The sequence below is a fragment of the Sphaeramia orbicularis genome, chromosome 4 (assembly GCF_902148855.1).
Source record: "Sphaeramia orbicularis chromosome 4, fSphaOr1.1, whole genome shotgun sequence".
NCBI classification, from domain to species: domain Eukaryota; kingdom Metazoa; phylum Chordata; class Actinopteri; order Kurtiformes; family Apogonidae; genus Sphaeramia; species Sphaeramia orbicularis.
This window is the reverse complement of record NC_043960.1, coordinates 14,871,394-14,891,281: the sequence shown is the minus strand read 5'-3', so window position 1 is coordinate 14,891,281 and position 19,888 is coordinate 14,871,394. Positions and strand designations below refer to the sequence as shown.

General features: G+C 37.0%; 1 protein-coding gene across 3 annotated transcripts in view; it reads right to left on the bottom strand.

Annotated features, from left to right (window-relative positions):
• The window catches only part of bcar3 (BCAR3 adaptor protein, NSP family member), a 193,829-nt gene that overhangs the window by 22,062 nt on the left and 151,879 nt on the right, over positions 1-19,888 (bottom strand). For all 3 annotated transcript variants that reach the window (XM_030132041.1, XM_030132042.1, XM_030132043.1), the window contains 4 exons: positions 11,897-12,025; positions 7,420-7,545; positions 5,366-5,482; positions 4,233-4,468 (listed from right to left, as the gene is read on the bottom strand). In XM_030132041.1, the coding sequence (XP_029987901.1) occupies positions 4,233-4,468; positions 5,366-5,482; positions 7,420-7,545; positions 11,897-12,025 (608 nt within the window). The remainder of the gene's footprint in view (positions 1-4,232; positions 4,469-5,365; positions 5,483-7,419; positions 7,546-11,896; positions 12,026-19,888) is intronic.

Sequence of the window (19,888 nt, the reverse complement as noted above, 5' to 3'; positions counted from 1 at the left end):
ACATTATATAGACTAAATGCTGTCTAAAGTTAACATTTATTTGCATCATAGTATAGCAAACTATTACATGATCAAAAACAAATCAGTTTTAGAAAAAAAAATGTCTCCGTTTTGAATGTCTGGGGTCGCCAGAAATTTGTGATGTTAAAATGGGGTCACAAGCCAAAAAAGATTTGGAACCACCGATCTAGGTTCAACTGGACTAGTTTTGCTTTTTTGAACCAAAACTAGCCCAGCTGAACCTCGAAGAACAACCAAGAAGAACAATGACCTGGGCAAATGAGAAATTGAATCAGAAACTGTTCTTATTTTAGTTCCAAATGCCACATTTTTTAACAATATTATGCTTGCTACTATATAATTATAATAACACAATAAGTAATTTAATGTTTTTTATTGCACTAAAACAAAGACAAAAAGTTGCCATTATTTATAAGTTCTGTTGCTATTACTTTACTGGCCCGGCACACCAGTTGAGATGAATTGCAGCTGAATGAGTTTGACACCCCTGTCTTAAAAAGTCTTAAATTTAAAGGTCCCGTATTATGCAAATCTCACTTTGTGAAAGTTTTCTTATAGTAGTGTGTGTTGCAGTAGCCTCATTATGAGGTTCGAATTTGAAAACTGTCTGTTTCCTCCCTGCCTTGCTACACCACATTTTGTGAAAATGCCTGCTCAAACGGCCGAGTTTGAGTTGGGTCCGCTTATGACAACATAAGCGGATTTAACTCCTCCCCCTGACTGTGCCCCCACCCTGGCAAAGTACCTCTTGGACAACAAACATGGCGAAGGCGAGACACGCAAGTTGTGGTGTTGTTGGCTGCACACACCAACAAGAAAGTTTACTTTTGCTCCCCACTTCCGAGCCTCTCCGTAAAAAGTGGCTGGATTATATCTGTGATGGTCATGGACCAAACAACATTCCCAAACGCTTGTATGTGTGTGCCCGGCATTTCACGAACGAGTGTTTTTCGAACATGGGCCCATACAGCTCCGGCTTAGCACAAAGACTCCGAATCAAGAAGGACGCAGTACCAACACTTCGTGACCCAAGTACAAGTGTGGGAGATGTAAGTTCTTCTCATTTTTTTGTATCTTTACTGCATAACCCTACATTACAGATAAGCTGGTGGTTGTTGATGTGTACGTCTAACGTTAGCATGGCAGCTAACATAGCTCGGTTACTGCTGCTAACGTTTGCGTCCCCGTTAACATGCAAGAGCTGATAATATCAAGAGACATTCAACATAACTACTTTGAACACGGGCCTTTTGTGGTTGGCATCAGTATAGTTAGCATCAAGCTTGTTAGTAGCTGCCTGCATTAGTGGCGGCAGGCGTCTTTCCGTGTCAGGTCCACGAACCCGACACAACACCGCCGTTTTCCGTCGGGGCTCAATCACGCCTCAAGGCAAAGAAAGCCAGTGTTTGGAAAGACGTTCTGTCTGAGATGTGTATTGTCGACGAGAGAGCCATGGCTTCACAGTCAACATTAGCGCGTAGTACCGCTAGCGTAAGCCGCGTTCTCTCCCAGAGAGGGGAGGGGGAGTGGGCGTGGACAGATGCGTTCATTTGCATACCCGGAAGCAGGCCCAGAAACAGCCTGTTCTTAGGAGGGCTGGTGAGAGTGACTTTTTCGACCGCTGAAACTCCGAAAAAAGGATGATTTTGGGGCGAACAAACTTAAATACTATGTTTTTGGGCTTCTGAGACCTATATGACGTGACTGGAAAATAGCATAATACGGGACCTTTAAAGGTGGGGTGTGAGATCTTAGAAAAACGGTTCGAGCAAGCTACATTTTGAAAATACTCAATTCAAAAGCCCAAACCCGTTTCTTCAGACATCCCCCCGAAGGAATTGGATGGTGTTTTTTCAGTCCTGTCCATTCCACAAGTGACTAAATTTTTTTAAATTTTGTGTTAGAGCAGGGGTGTCAAACTCATTTTAGTTCAGGGGCCACATTGAGCTAAATTTGATCTGAAGTGGGCCGGACCAGTAAAATAAAAACATTATAATATATAAATAATGTCAACTCCAAACTTTTCTCTATGTTTTACAGTGGAAAAAAGTAAAATTACATTATGAAAATGTTTAGATCTACAAACTATCCTTTCAAACAATGTGAACAACATGAACAAACTGAAAAATAAAAAAGTAATTTTAACACTATTATGCTTTAGTTGATCATTTCCACATCTACATTATAACTTATAGATCACAGCGGATCTACAGATACACAAAATATTTAGTAACAGGTGGAATGTTATTAGGGATGTAACAATGTGAAAATTTTATATCACGGTTATTGTGGCCAAAATTATCATAGTTACCTCCGCCAAGGAGGTTATGTTTTTGCCAGGGTTTGTTTGTTTGTCTGTTTGTTTGTCTGTCCGTTAGTGTGCAACATAACTCAAAAAGTTATGGACAGATTTGGATGAAATTTTCAGGGTTTGTTGGAAATGGGATAAGGAAGAAATGATTAAATTTTGGTGGTGATCGGGGGTGGGGGGGGGGGGGGGTGGGGGCACTGATCCGCCTTGGCGGAGGTCTGCGCTCTCTGAGTGCTTCTAGTTATCATTATTATTGGGTTATTATTGAAATTGTGCTCAAAATTTGTATTGTTGTATGTATGTTGTTGTATTTTGAAAAAAAAAAAACAAACAAACAAAAAAAAAAACCAAATAAAATAATAGGCACAATGTACTTTCTGTTGGCAGAAATGTTCAAATATTAACCCTTAGTGGTCTGAGCCTTTTTTGGTCATTTTTCAGTACTTTTGATTTTGCCTTTATATACTATATAAACAAATGTTTACTATACCCATGTTTGGTATCTTTTTTTTCAGCACAACTTCATCTATATCATCTGCCTATTATTTTTTCACTTTAACCTACTATAAAAACATAAAAGGACAGAAAACACAAAAAAAACAAAATAAATCCAATTTGAAAAATGTATATAATTTATTGCATAAATAACAAAGATGCTTAACGAACCTTTTCAAAGACTTTAACAGTGAATATTGGTTCCAAATATTAGGTATAGAAAATCGAGATTGTAATAAATTAAAACTATACTCAAATATTCGACATAAAAACATATCTTTACATAGGCGTTTTCTCCAGAAAAGTGCGGTAATCAAACACGGTTATCATGATATTTAGAATTTAAACGGTAATAGTAACCATTGGCAATTTTACCGCAGTTTATTGTTATACTGGTAATCGTTACATCCTAAATATTATTAAAATTGCATTTCTCTGAAGACGTTTCAGGTTGTTCATATTTGTTCAGGTTAGTCGGAGTTTTTGCGAAATTATACTTTGTTTTAGTCAAAATACATGGTAAACGTTCACATTTACAAAGAGAAAAATTGGAGTTGTGAGTATTTATAGGCTGTTATGAGATTGAATTGGTCTGAATGTGGAACCTGAACTAAAATGATTGTTAATATCTTAGTGTAATTTTTGCATTTCACAAATTCATCCCATGGCCTGGATTGGACCTTTTGGCGGGCCGGATTTGGCCCCCGGGCCACATGTTTGACACCTGTGAGTTAGAGCATTTAATTAACTGGTTGTATTTGGGGTGTGAAGGGGATTTTAAGCAATATGGTAAAAAATATTCCAGGAAAACATCTCGCACCCCATCTTTAAGAGATAAATATGATCATTTTAACTTGTAGAAACCTTTGGGAACCTTGTCCACCTACCCATGTTATCCGACTGTTCTACCCCAGAAAAAGAACAGCCCAAAAATATCAAAAAACCAACACTGTCATGACATTCAGCTTCCGACCACAACCCTATAAATGTTTGTCTTTCCCTTTTGACCCCAATAAATTATATCTCATGCGCTTCTATACGGCATGCACCTACACACTTTTAACAAAAGTCATACACCGTGTCTGTATTTATAGAGGATGTACGATATATGTGGGACATGTTGTATATACAGCCTTCAGCCAGGATGATGAATGAAAACAGCCTGAGGTTATGAGTTAAAAGCTTAAAAGCAGGAGGGGATTTACAGGCTTGATTTAAGTCTTTCAGACAGTGCCTCCAACAAAGGCAGAATGACTGAACAAAGGTGCAGGTCTATATTTAAGTACAGTAGATAGTCTTTTATTTGGTGTGTGACCTTTAACCCACTTTCTATAACTGGCATCTTGTGCTCGAAGCAACAATAATGACACATATTCAGTGCGATCGTGTCCAAACGTGCGCAGACCTGAGCTGGTTGCTTCGGGCCACGCCGTTGTCTTGGCAGTGTGAGCCGTCATGCGCATTGTGTTTGTTGTCGTGCGAGTGTCCGTTGGTGATGTTGAGGCTCAGGCGTTTCTGGCTCCGCCTCTCTTGAGCCGTAAGCCCCGCCTCTCTGTGGTTACCGGACAGGCCGTACTTCTCTTCTAAGCAGCGTAACGGCAGCGCTCTGTTAATTGGCTGAAAAATAATGGCTCCAATTACCTGTAACACACACATATGTATAGAGGAAGAGTCAAAATATGGGATACTTTTTTCCATTAGAACAGTTTGTGTTTGAATATGTTTATGGTTTTTTAAAATTCTGGTTAAAGTTAAAGTTCTTGGTATTGATCCTGCAGTGGAAAAAGGGGCTATAGCAACATCAGTGTCCACATACATATGAACACAGCAGGGAAAGTGGTGTGATTTTGGTGTTAAAGTCTTTGTTCCACTAGAGTTAAGTCATTCTAAGCAGTTCGCTATTTTTACTCATATACACATCAGGAAAAAAATACTGAGGTACGACCATGCTACTGCTACTGCTATTTGTTATTATAATCTATTCATATTTTATCCAGTTTTATCTTTTTATTCTATGATGCTCTATTATGTTACTTTGTTAAATTGCAATTTTTTTATGATATTTTCTTATCTTATTTTAGTTTTTGTAATTTTATATTCACTCTATTCACACAATGACAATAAAGTCTGTTCTATTCTATTCTATTCTATTCTATTCTATTCTATTCTATTCTATTATTATTGGGTTAGGCAGTTATTTTATACAAATGCAACGTTAAAGATTGACTGTTTGTTTAGTTAGACAGTTGTTTCTCTTGTTATCTTCTCATTCGAGTGTTTTTGTTTTTTTTTCAAGTTTAGTTTATTTCGAATATGCAACAAGACAGAGTAATCTTACTTATTCCTTAGGAATAAAACAGGTAGTAAGAAGTCATGGAAAAAAAAAAAATCCAAAAACTTATACATACATATATACATGACTTCATTTGCACATTCAAAAAGGAGTGGGAGGAGGTATAATTTATTTAATCCCACCCCTTAAAGCCCCCCTAATAGGCCGTGCCCCCCCCTTGTTGAGAACCACTGTCCTAAACCTACCTGTGAGACAGATTTTCTGTTGCCGACGTAGTATCGTATAAGTGCAGGGACACTGTCGAAACCTTCTCTTTCCAGACGGTATTCGACTCTGGAGTAAGCTTCATTCAACATCACGACCTACAGAGGACAAGCAGACGTCAGTGTTATTATTATTATTATTATCATTATTATTATCATTTTCCAACAGTACCGAGTACTATGAAAACAAATGGCCCGCAGTAATAAATCAATAATGCATTTTAAATAAAATATATTCCTATAGGAGAATACACTGTTGGAATAATTTTGTTTTCAAACAGATTCCTCTTTTTATTCCAGTTTCTACACATCAGTGATAACCTTTGACCTGGTCCAATGTTTACATACTGAGTCCCAGTTACACTCTGTCTATCACAAATAAATCACATTGTTAGAATCATTTCATGAGAAGAGGGAAAAATAATAATTCCAACTGTATGTTCAACAGTGTATATAGATAGATACCATTAGAAACACTAACATGGTGAACACAGTCTTAAACAAGCAGTGCCAGGCACAACAAACCCCATCCCTCACACATATTGTAGCTTATTTTGGCATCGATCAGTTCTTTCATCCATATTCAATGTTTGTTAAATATAAAAATTATATATGTTCATAAATACATACAGATAAATCATAGAAGTTTGAAGTAAACCAAACCAAAATGGATGTTTTTATAGACATTTGAAATTTCGCCCATTATAAGTAAATGGAAAAGATAAAGATTTAAAAAATTAACAAAAATATTGATAAAACAAGCTATCATTTACATATTTTGCTGAGTGATGTCTAAAATTAATCTCTAAATCTCTGCAACATTTTAAGTAAACTGTGTTAAAATTGATGTGTTCATAGAGATTTGAAATTTTGCCCATTATAAGTAAATGGGAAAAAAAAAGATTTTAACAATTCATAAAAAATGTAAACTTTGACTTACTTTTCCCAAAATGTAACGATATCTATTCTGGGTTACTGGCAATCTATAAACCCAATTTGGTATGAATTCAACCAATAGTTTTGCTGCTAAAGTGTTAACAAACAAACTAACTAACCGAACCATAAACAGTACCCCTTGCCTCTCCTCGGGGGGGTGGGGTAACTACGTGCTACAGGCATTGAATGGTGAAATGTGTCAACACAGTAACATGTCATCAGGGCTTTTAGTCAGTCTTCACACTCTATAATGATCAGCCATACCATTTGTAAACTACAGTATATCATTTGGATGCACAGTGCAGTGACATCAGTAATTTCAACTTCAGCTCTCGGGTGTAAAAACAGTGTGGACAGTTTTATTCCTATTTCTACACATCAGTGATGACCTTTGACCTGGTGCGATGTTTACATACTGAGTCCCAGTTACACTCCATCCATCATGAATAAATCACATTAGTCACTTTTCCATTGACCCTCAAATTGCGCAACTATAACTTGCGCATAAAAATTTACCTAATTGAAAAATGACAATTTCGCCAAAAGTCTCATTTGTTGATTAAAAGTTTTTGCGCTGGAAAGAGGTGGTTTTTCGGGTGTAGTGCAAAGGGTATATCACTGCAAAACTGCAATGGAAAGACCTTTTTTCGCAACTAGAGTCATGTGAATTAAAAAATAGATGTTGATGTACGTTACAACAAGCGAAAAAGAAGAAATATGTGTGGACACACAAGGAAACCCAATCATTTTTAATTTAGTATGGGATAGAGGGGTAATATATAATAATAATGAATATATCTGTAAATCAACACCATATTTGCGTTCGTCGCCATGTTTATGGAATGACTTCTCGTGTCATCTTGTGATTATAAATAAACAAATCATCACATTTGTGATTTAATGGAAAAACAGACATTATGCACTTCTGTTTTTTGACATTTAATAAATATCAGTAAAGTTTTATGCAGATGTCCAATGGAAAAGCGACTATTGTCACAATCATTTCATGAAAAGAGGTAAAAATATTTTATTCCAACTGTATGGACTTTCCTCTTAGATGTATTGGTAGTATTAGTACAAAGCTGAATACACATTCTCACCTTCTTATTGATTTTAAAGTGCTGAGCGGCGTTTCGCCATTGGCAGGTCAGAACATAACTTCCTGGACTGGACAGCGAATCCCGGACCAAGAAATCTCCATCCCGCTGCACCAGGTTTTCTGCAACCTGGACCAGGACGAAGGGTTATTTGTACAGTATGGGTGTACAGACACAGAGGCACACAGTGTTTGTTTACACTCCAAACATTTCATTTAATCTAATAATGGTAGCCTCTTCTACTTTTGCCTTCTTTATGAGCTCAGTGCACTGTTTACCTAAGACATGGACAGATGTAAAGTGTATTATTATTATTTGTCCGGTAAGAAATGATCAGATAAACCTTTTTTTTGTGCTTCATTTAATTTTCCTGTTTAGAATACACTCTGACTCATCCTGCAGAGTATAAATATATGGCATAGAAAGGTTGAACTAATTAGCTTATTCAAGAACTTTTATTCACCTTGTGTAGCCAAAGGTTTATCCTGAAGCATGTGATAACATCTAGTTACAACACAGTGTGACGTGAAAACCCTGGAAACTTGCGTGTACGCATTGGTTTGGGATTATTATTAATTTGAGCCAAATTATTAGGATGAAATTATAGATGCAAAGCGTAACGATGTAGATAAATTTAATTAATAGAAAATATTTTGGGATATAAAAGGAAATGTCTGGAACCCCTTCAGAAAGAAAAAAGTCAAACTGTGTCGACGTAAAAGAAAGGTTTTAGCTGGGGGTCATTATATCAGAAACAGAGGAAACTGAAGAAAAAAGTGAGTTTTTCAACAATATATTATTAACTGAAAAGAAAACAAGCACCTACATCCACTGTCATTTATCAGCATACATAGGTTTTACTGGTGTTTGTTGTAGAAGATGATGGTGTTTCCACGGGCACTACGGAGCCTCTGAAGGTCCAAATGGGTCATATCTGATGACAAACTACATTTTACACCAATTATTTACATGCATTAATATGATAAGTGGATTAACAGGTATTAAACAGTTTAGATCACTAGAAGACTTTGGACGTCGGTAGATATTTGGGTCTTTATGGGTTAAAGTAAGGGTCTGCAACTCCTGGTTTCTAAGCCATGTCACTTTTTTGGAAAAACTTAAGGACATAATGAAATTAATAACAATTATTTTTGAACATTCTGCTATCATTATCAGGCTAAAGCCGTTCTATATTGTCCATTTGCAAAAATTAGGAGCCTATAACTTTTTTTTTAACAGTTTACAAAACAAAATGACCATATGCTACAATGGGGCCTGATGCCTTTTTTTTTTTTTTTGCTAAATTCAATATAATTTGCATTTGTCTACATTTAGTCACTTTCTAAGTAATCTTACATATGCTATTGGGGTGTTTTTTTCCCTCCATCACCATAAATCAGTTTTGTGTTTTAGAAATGGTAACTGTTTTCTTTATTGTAGTTGCATAATTTAATAAATGCACCATAAACTGTATCATTGCAATGGAAATGCAAAGTTAAAGCACCCACTAATCATAAATAAGTTACCACAGAGTAGCCACTTTAGTAAATATAAAGGTTACTGAGTGTCTTATGGTGAATCTATGATGGTTATTACATGAATGTAAGGAAGCAGATTAAGAATGTTTTTGCACTTTAAGCACATAATAACAGTAAGGTTTGTATTAAGTTGAGTAACAATATAATAGGAAAGTTATATGCATTTTTTCTCTTCTAGAGGTCATGTTTTCAGAAGATACCTGCTGTCAAACCCATCAGAATCAGAAACCCAGGGGAATTATTGTGTGTTACAGTTTCTCCATGCAAATGTTAATACTGACCATAAGTCTTCTATTAGTTTATAAGACACCTATGATAGCTCTTCAGTTTTCATTCTCTTTCTAACCACAGGCCTAGATAGGAATGTTTACTCTCAGTCAGTTTCTCAATTCTGCATGTTTTCTAAGCTACTTTGTCTCTAATGATACCACAAGATACAGCATAACCCAACTCCTTAAAACTTCCCAGGACAACTCCAAGGTCTTGCATTCTTTCTGTTTGTATCTTATTTTCTTTCTTCTGTTTAGCGACAGCGTCATACATCATATTAACCAATCACATTTAAGCTTAGCACAGGCCACTATAAGTTAGACTGACTTCCAGGACAGGTCAGAACTGACTTCTGACAGAGGGCGAAGCTTCGTTTGTCAGTTTCTCACTTGTGCACAATAAAGGAAGGCCTGACTGACAACCAATCCATTCTTCACAAATTTCTTTGTCGTTTACGCCTCCACGACACAAGTATAATAAAAAGTAGCAAGAAAGAAAGTACCACCAACACTACAAAACTATGTGAAGCTCTAAATACACATAAATGGGTGCTTCTATAAAACTGGGTACATTTCAGTACCTGGCACTTTTCCAGCTTTTTAGACCCAATACTAAAATAGAAATTCAGACATATTTCCTCCCCAGGATGTACCTAATGATGACCTCAGATAAATGCAAAAAAAAATTATACTCTTGCTCTGAGCCATCCCAAAATTAAAGGTGGGGTCTGAGATGTTCTTCTGGAGCATTTGTTACTATATTCCTTAAAATCCCTTCACACCCTGATTATAACTAATTAATTAAATACTCTAACACAAAAATTTAAACAAATTAGTCACCTGTGGAACAGACAGGACTGAAAAAACACCATCCAATCATTCTGAGCACCCACGCGAAATGATTGAACGGTGATATGTCTATCAAACTCAACTGCCATTCACCCCTCCCCCCTTCCCCCCTCTGCGCGTACCCCTCTTCGAGCATGAATTGCTCGTTCCCAGAGGCTGGAAACACTTGTACAGGAAGCGAAGCCAGAACCTGGCTTTATTAGTTATATTAGGATGAAAAGTTCACCGGCAAACGAACATTTGTCACGAACATAAATCACTAGGAAATGTAACATTAGTCACATAGGTCTGAACTGGGGCTGTTCTGGAAGAGTGGGGGTGCTAGAGGAAACTGAATGAGGTATGCATGGATACGCCAGCCGGAGCCGGAGCCGGAGCCGGCGAGGGAGCCTCAACCCGTGTGGGAGACGGAGCTGTGGCTGGGACCGGGCCGGAGCATATATGGCATCGGAGTAAAGCCGGGGACGGAGCAGAGCCTCATGGCTAATTGTTGCTGTGCAGTGCTCGTGAACCCTCGGGAACAAGCATTGCACGTGCCACTACTCTGGAGGCGTGACTTCGTAGGGACGTCTGAAGAAAGGGGTTTGGACTTTTGAATTGAGTATTTTCAAATTGCAGCTAGCTCGAACCGTTTTTCCAAGATCTCAGACCCCACCTTTAATGAATTTTTAATTAAATATTGAAGCCAAAAATAGGACCAAAACTGGGACAGGAAAAGCTACGCAGGTGTCAGCGCATTTGATCTGGAAAACATGGCTGTAAATGCTCTTATATACCGCTATAAATAAAGACACTGTGTTAAATTTGAGGATCCTAGTGGTTTTTCTAATCCAGACATGTGGGTTTTTCATGAATTGGCAGTCTCATTCCAGGTTTCGCACATAACCCATTGTGTCCACTCGTGTTACAAGCGGAACCTGCCCATTTAAACACAAATAAATTGCAAGTGATTTTGCAACAGCGGTCATTTTTGTGAAACACTCTGCCTTGCATAATTAGCTCAATTCCCAAAATGTACCCATGGGAGAATAAAAAGATATTCAGAAAAATAGAAGGGTGTAATTTTCGTGTCCTTTTTACCGTTACATGGGGATTTTTTGTATAAAAAAAAAAATAATACAAAAATTTGTTTTATCTGAAAAATAGTTTCTCTTTTATCTCAGTAAATATTTAGTTTTAAAATAGACCCACAGTCCTTCCAAAGTTACTTCATAACATTAGTCTACATCTGGTTTGAATTTTTAGCCCCCATGTCCTGTTTTTAGAAGCACTTTAAATAGATATGTGTGTATACATGTGGATGTAACCAGAAGAACTGGAGATCAGGAACCACTTCCATAAGGGTTAATATTTCTCAACATTATGAAAATGTCTGAACGGAGAATCTGATTTCCATCTCACTCGCTCCTCTCTGTTGTCACATCTCTCTCTCTCTCTCACACTTATATAGCTCCAGACCTTAATTAAGGAAGTGTTTGTATAGTATATAATGGCCGTTTAGTTCAGCCAGAGGAAGCAGCTTATTAAAAGTGATTACATCTCAGAGTTGGCTTTCACAGGGAGCACACAATCTCCTTCTCTCAGTCTGTCTGTCTCTCTGAATTACTCACACTCTCAGTAAAAAGAGGCTTTTTATACCCTGACCTCATGTTATAACCCCGGTTCTACAGCTAAGGCCATTATTTAAGCTATAATCTTCCTGTAAACACTGAGTGTGCAGTATGTCTAATAATAGGTGATCTGGTTCAACAAGTTTTTACCCAGGCTTTTAAAGGGAGGGACTCGCAGTGCAGATTTATGGGAGTGTGTGAAGGTGTGTATTACCTGGCGGGGTATCGCTCCGTGGTACCATGCGTGGCTTCTGGGCTCCTCACAGTTCATCTTCAGCTCCTCCTCCAACTCTCGGCGGAGTTTCTCTGAAGGACAGTCCAGGATGAACTGATCTCTGGAGAACTGCAATAAAAAGGAAAGAAAATACTCAACATGAGGAAAAACACACAGAAACAGAGCTCAGTGTCTTCTTCTGTTCATCCGTAGCATTTACACAGTGGTAAAAAGCTATAAAGCACAATTTCGAAAAGGAACAGAATACACTTAAGCATTAAAGTGCCTTGTCTTTCTTTGTTACTAATTACATACTCCTCCCTGTAGTGCATTGTGTTTCATATAATAGTTCAGAGGGTGCAGTAACACTTATGTTTGATCGATCAACCTGTTTGGACACATGGAGGACTTTACATCTCTCAAGAGTTATTCTTTCCCAGAAAAGCTCTCATTATTTGTTAATTCAGTACTTCCCTGAAAAATGACTTTTTAGGGAGGTATTTATTTTTATGCACACAAGTTATTTGTAACATAAAGTTTTTTTTTCATCTTCTATTAGTCTATAGTATACAACTGGAAAATGTAAATAAAACTGGACAAAAATGAAGGCATTTTTAAGCATTAAATACACTTTTAAGCATTAAAGTGGCCTGTCTTTCTTTGTTACAAGTAACATACTCCTCCCTGTAGTGCATTGTGTTCCATATAATACTTCAGAGGGTGCAGTAACATCCTTGTGTTTGACCAATCAGCCTGTTTGGACACATGTAGGACTTACTTACATCTCTCAATACTGTTTCTTTCACTTCCACTGCAGCAGAAAAGCTGTAATTTGTTCAGTTAAGTTATTTCCATAAAGTTAATCATATATCACTAAAAAATTTAAATAAAACTGGAAAAAAAAATTAAAGCCATTATTATATGAGCAAATGAACACAAACAGTCTTATTTAATTGAAATTCTGCTTCATGTTCAGTCTAAAACTTACTTCTAATCATAGTACTTTTTTTTTTCTTTCTGTCCTTCAGTAACAACACAATATGCAAGTGACTTCAATTACAACTTTAATTACGACTTGTGAAAAATTATGTTTTTTATAATACACTAGTGGTGGGAATCACACAGTAACTCATGATACAATACAATCAAGATAATGTCATGCTCTGAACCTTTTTTCAGAAGTGGACCAGGCTATTTCCTGAAGGTGCATGGGTCGAAATCACTTCATGTGACCAGTAAAACTCCATTGTTCCATCTAGTGAACATCATTCAAGTACAGCAGGTGAGTATAAAACATACAGTTGTTTGCATCAGTGAAAACACTTTTCTGGGTTCAGACACAGAACAGTGAGCTTTAATGCTGTCCCTGTATTGAGATGCAAACTCCAGCCTCCAACAAACAAAGTAATTCTTATGAAATCTTGTCATGTTTTTTGTGCATGATAGTGTCGCATACGCTAAATTAACAAAATACTAATAATAACTAAATCAACATGCTACATTTGGCAACAGATACACTACTTATGAGAATAAAAGGGAGACAACACTGTCTTTTATGATCTAAATTACAATATTATACCAGTGCTAACAATAGTTATGTGATAAGTGAAACACAAACATCTCTGATTCATCATAATGTCTGTGTAACTGAAGGAGAATAATTCCTCTAGACGAACAAAAAGTAGGGATTATATCTGTATTCACTACATTGTGGCATTATATTCAACTATGTACAACAGGGCATTGTGTCTTAGCAACTACTGTGTCTATGTGTATCATGGGCTTAATAAATAGATATTTGGTGACAGTGTATTAGTAACAAATTGAAAGAAGAAAGAAAGAAATACAATATATTCCTGTGCCCATCTTCAGTCTAACACACTATTTATTTGAAGGTAAATGTAATGAAAGTAGAGTATACATTAAAATACTGATTCAATTCAACAAAAACAGACTCTTGAATTCAGTACAATTAAAAAAAAAAAAAAAAAAAAAATCAGATGCTGCAAAACACACACAAAAAAAAGGCATTTAGCCCTTAAGACACAGGTGTCAAACATACGGCCCACATTCCAAAACCATCCCACTAAAAGGGTCTAATCCATCCCCTAGGATGAATTTGTGAAATACAAAAATTACATAGAAGATATTAACAATCAAGGATTTTAAAATCCTTTTGGTTCAGGGGCCACATACAGACCAATGTGCTCTCAAATAGGATGGACCAGTAAAATACTATCATAATAACCTATAAATAATGACAACTCCAAATTTTTCTCTTTGTTTTAGTGTAAAAAAAAATTAAATTAAATTACATGAAAATGTTTATATTAACACATTATCCTGTCACAAAAAAATTGAATAACCTGATCAAATATGAACAACATGAAATGTCTTAAGACAAATAACTGCAATTTTAACAATATTCTGTCCGTTACGTAGTGTTTTGTGTATTTGTAGATCCACTGTATTCTGTAAATTGTCATGCATTTGTATAAATGATAAACTGAGGCATAATTAGGGATGGGAATTGAGAACTGAGCTCAGCTCAGTTCCTTGGAATCATTTGCCTGCTTTATTGATTCTTATTGCTTATTGATTCTGCCTTCATTGTGCATGCGTGATGATGTCACACGTACGTAAAGTATGGCCACATTTCACATGTAAAGATGACACCAGGGACACTTGTAACACTTGCAAAGCTTCCATTTCTTGAAAGGGGGGAAATCCCTCCAATATGCTCAAGCATTTGTCCACACAGCATGCGATTCATTGGCAGGAATGTCACGTGTTTGATACCAACTCAGCAACACTTGTGAATCGAGTGGCAGAGCGAACACCAGGGTGTCATCCGGGCCTGGTTCTAGGGGGGGTGTCGGGTGGGGATAAACATCCTGCCCCCTCAAATAAAAGTTTCCAATGATAGGGAAAAGGAAAATGAGGTGCACAACAGCAGGAGACATAGAGGAATTACACTGAACAAAAATATAAATGCCACACTTTTGTTTTTGCTCCCATTTTTCATGAGCTGAACTCAAAGATCTAAAACTTTTTCTGTTTGCACATAAGGTTTATTTCTCTCAAATATTGTTCACAAATCTGTCTAAATTTGTGTTAGTGAACACTTCTCCTTTGCTGAGATAATCCATCCACCTCACAGGTGTGGCATATCAAGATGCTGATTAGACAGCAGGATTTTTGCACAGGTGTGCCTTAGGCTGGCCACAATAAAAAGCCACTCTAAAATGTGCAGTTTTATCACACAGCACAATACCACAGATGTCACAAGTTTTGAGGGAATATGCAATCGGCATCCTGACTTCAGGAATCTCCACCAGAACTTTTGCCTGTGAATTGAATGTTCATTTCTCTACCATAAGCCATCTCCAAAGGTGTTTCAGAGAATTCATGAAGAAGACTGTGCGAGGAAAATGGTGGTCACACCAAATACTGACTGGTTTTCTGACCCCCCTGGACCACCCAATACAGTAAAACTGCACATTTTAGAGTGGCCTTTTATTGTGGCCAGCCTAAGGCACACCTGTGCAATAATCCTGCTGTCTAATCAGCAACTTGATATCCCACACCTTTGAGGTGGATGGATTACCTCAGCAAAGGACAAAGGAGAAGTGCTCACTAACACAGATTTAGACAAATTTATGAACAATATTTGAGAGAAATAGGCCTTTTGTGTTCATACAAAAAGTTTTAGATTGTTGAGTTCAGCTCATGAAAAATGGGAGCAAAAACAAAAGTGTGGCATTTATGTTTTTGTTCAGTGTAGTAAAGCATCTTAAGTTTCACTTTCACTTTGTACAGTTGTATGGTGTGACCCCCTCCGCCCAAACCAGGTCATATGTTGTTATTATTTGTGCATACGGCATATGTAATATTTTCTGTGCAGTGATGAAAATATAAAAGACAGTTAATGCAAACAAACCCATTTGTACACTGTTATTCCCTCACCCAAACCCAATAAAAATCAATTAGAGAATCGATAAAGAATCGGATCGATAAGCAAAATCAATAATGGAATCGGAATCGTTAAATTCTTATCAGTTCCCATCCCTGGGCATAATGTTAAAATTGCACTTATTGTTTTTATGGCATATCAGGCTGTTCACTTTAGTCACATTTTTAAGGAAACTTTGTAGATGTACACATTTTCATGAAGTAATTGTACTTTTTTCATTGTTATTATTTTACTGGTCCAGCCTACTTCAGATCATATTGGGCTGAATGTGGCCCCTGAAGTAAAATGAGTTTGACACCCCTGCCTTAAGATAAAGCCTAAAATAAAATCCCCTCTTTTGCAATAATAAAACTAAATCAAATGAAGGTCACATAAGTGATGCATTAGGTCTGAGAGCTAAGAGGCAGAACCCTCCAGGTTTAACATCCAGCCTCCTGATAGAGCATAGAGCGACGGAACAGTACATTTAACTCTACTTTAACAGATTAACCAGTAAAGGACAGAAGGCTCTGCCACAAGGCCGAGTCAGCAAAACACCTGCATCAAACCAAACACCACAACACACACTTACATGACAGCTGCTGGGTCTCTGCATAGCTATGTCCTTCTTCACTTCATAACAGTAATAATAAGAGAACGTCCAAACACGTCCTGTAAATCACTTCGCTCATACATTTCCTCTGTCAGTGTGTTTCCTCGCGTGGCTTTGAGCCCAGTCAGTCCTAATGTGATGTTATCTTTCTGTCCCCACCCAACCGCCCGGACCTGCCTCCATGAACACCTTCACCTGACGTACATAAACACACACACACACCCTCAAGTGACTCAGACCTTTCCTTCAACTTCTGTTTTGACAGTTCTTTGCATGAAGAAGGACTTGTTCCATAGTGGCTCATTGGGTCTTTTCTACTACCCTTTTAAAGACACAATTAGGACAAAAATAATGACAGACCTACAACTGTGTATTTTTTAATGTTTAGATGTATTCGAAAGTAATAAGAATTTAGTGTAAGTAACTGCATATACGCTACGGAAGCTCATTTATATCACTAATTTAAAAATGTCAAAAAATGACTAATGATGATTATTTTGAAAAGTAATTGCTTTTAAAAACTGATATTAAGTCACTACTTTGACATACTAATGCAGATATTTAGCAAAAAGGGTTATTTTTCTTTACATGTGGACCTCTCTACAATGCATGAACTCATTTTATGTTGGATAAATGGTGTGTTCAGGGAAAATGGATTGGAAAATGATGTCATCACATCCCATTTTGCTCATTTCTATTATTGTTTTGTGTAATGAAGCTGCACCTGAAACATCAAATCCAGGTGTATAAATCAGTGTATGACCTGCAGTAGGTCAAGGTTGGCACCGGTACCTTTGGGTGACGAACCAGACTGGCATTATGAACAAATCGAGGCCATGTAAAGAACACACTTCAACAACTCAAACCAAGACTTACAGTTATAGATAAAAGTTTTGGGAATGACACAAGTTTTGTTTTAAAATGTGCTGCCAAAGTTTTGAATTTTTTACATTTCCACATGTTTCTGAGGGACATGACAAACAATTAGGAGAGAGGTAGGTAGGTAGCTAGATAGATAGATGTACTTTATTTCCCCCAAACTGGGAAATTACAGTGTACCCTATGAAGGTTTCAAAGAAATTTTATGACAAATAAAGCACATTTAAGCACAGAATCCATTTCCAAAACATTTGGCCATGAGTGTAAGGTAAATTAAATTTCTAACTTAAATTCTCATTGTTGTTTCTACTTTCCTTTACGATACATTAAAGCTTCTAGATCTGCTATATCTGATATTATCCACCGTGGCCACAGAAAAAATGGTTTGTCTGAGCTTTGGTACCAGTTCATAGTTATTTTTTGTGTAGTCAGTGTGGAGATCTTTTGTTAAACAAAGGTTGTGGACAGAAATTAAAAAAAAAAAAAAAGAAAAAAAAAGAAAAATACCTTAAGAAAACCATTCATGTGGACATGAGTCATTTAGTCAATAAAGTCACACATAAAACTATTTCTTTTAAGGAAAAATATATAATTTAATATAATATTTAATCATTTAATATCTGTTAATATTTAGATGTGAAGTCTGGTGCGAGGTCTTTTTCTTTTTCAAAAGGGTAGAAATTGGCTTCAGTACATTACAGATATTTTGTCATTACAGATGCACAAACAAATTGCAGCTTTACGAGAGAAAAAAATCTGGGTAAAAAAAATCAGAATGCGCTGATTTTTTTAGAAAGTTAACAAAAAAGATCTTTCACTGTATTTATTGAAAACACATGATAGAATGAGAATCGCTGAAAGTTAGAGCCCAAAAATTCTAAGTAAAAGTAAATGTAATCAGGTAATAAAAGCCTGTTACAGCTTGTTCTCAGATGTTTAGTTTCATTACAGCTCAGGTTAGTTTTGTTTTTAGAATCCTGACGATTAGCATTAATTAAAAACAGTAAAATGCTACTGGGAAAAAGTTGAAGCAGACAAATGCCTCCAGACAGTGAACGTTAAAACCCTGAAGACTCTGATCCAAACCTGCACAGGTGAAGCAGTTTAATGTGAGACATGATGACACACACACATACACACACACACACACACACACTAATGGCATTATCGAGCCATGGAATTGTAAATATGACGATAAGTATCCCTGTGAAAACTGAAACCCTACACAGGCTTTCCTCTTGATACCTCGTCTTCTACATGTCCACATCTACATCTCTGTAAAGTCATTAGAATAGACCCCTCTGCCCTGAGTCTCCATGTCTCCATACATGACAGGAAAGGTACATATCATATTTCAGCTTCTACACTGAAAACAACAGAGCTCAGTGTAGCAGAACAGGCGTCATAAAGCACATGTAGGAACTTCGTTTTCAACCAGTGGAGTCTGACCTGCTGTTTGAGCTAATTGAATATCACATCAGTTAAAACACCCTTTAACACACTGGCACTGACAGCAGGCTTTTCCTGTTGCACCGGCAAAAACCCAAACTGTCACAAACACAACAAGGTGAACTGATAAGAACGCTTCGATGACAGGTATTTACTTGAGCCTGATTAAAATTCACATCGACTGAGCTGATATTCACTGTTGTCCCATAATGGAAAAACACGTCTGCAAAGGCCTTTAGGTAAATACGTCTGAGGTGTTTACCAAGAAATCTGAAACAACCTGAAGTCATGTTCATGTGTCAGTTAAAAAAAAAACTCCTATATTCTGCAATCAAGCAATTATTTTGTGATCAGTAACAGGGAATGTAGTTTGTAGCTCGACTGACCAAGAGCTATTGTGACGGTTCTGTGTTCGGCGTTGTCTTTGTTGTTGTTGTTGTCTTTGTCGTCTTTGTTGTCAATGTCTTCATCTTTGTTGACATTGTCATTGTCTTCATCATTGTTGTCTTTATTATTGCCTTCATCATCATTGTCTTCATCGTCATTGTTGTCATTGTCATCGTCATTGTCGTCATCATCACTGTCTTCGTTATTGTTGTTGACATTGTTGTTGTCCTTATCGTTGTTGTCTTCATCATTGTTGTTGTCGTCATCTTCGTCATTGTTGTCGTCATTGTTGCTGTTGTCGTTTTCGTCGTTGTATACATACACACAAGAAACCGAAACATCACTTGGGCCTTTTTGGAAATTTTGTTGCGAAGTGCATTGTGGGAATGCGACCAAGCAAAAGCGGTTACTCACAGATTTGGCAAAAAAATGAGCCAGATCACTACAACATAAAATTATACAGTCCACTAGGGTCGTTTAAAAGAATGAGTCTAGTCAGTGGATGGAGGTAAATGCGACATTTGGGTTCAGTACTTACAAAGAAACAGAAAAATTACTGCTGCGTGGAATTCCCATTCCCACAATGCACTCCGTGACAAAATTTCCGAAAAAGAGTGACGTTGACAAGCGGACTGTGTTTATGATGGAGTCGTTTTTGAAGTTAATCACCGTGAGGGAAGTGACTCAGGTGTGTAAGCATGAAAAGACTAAC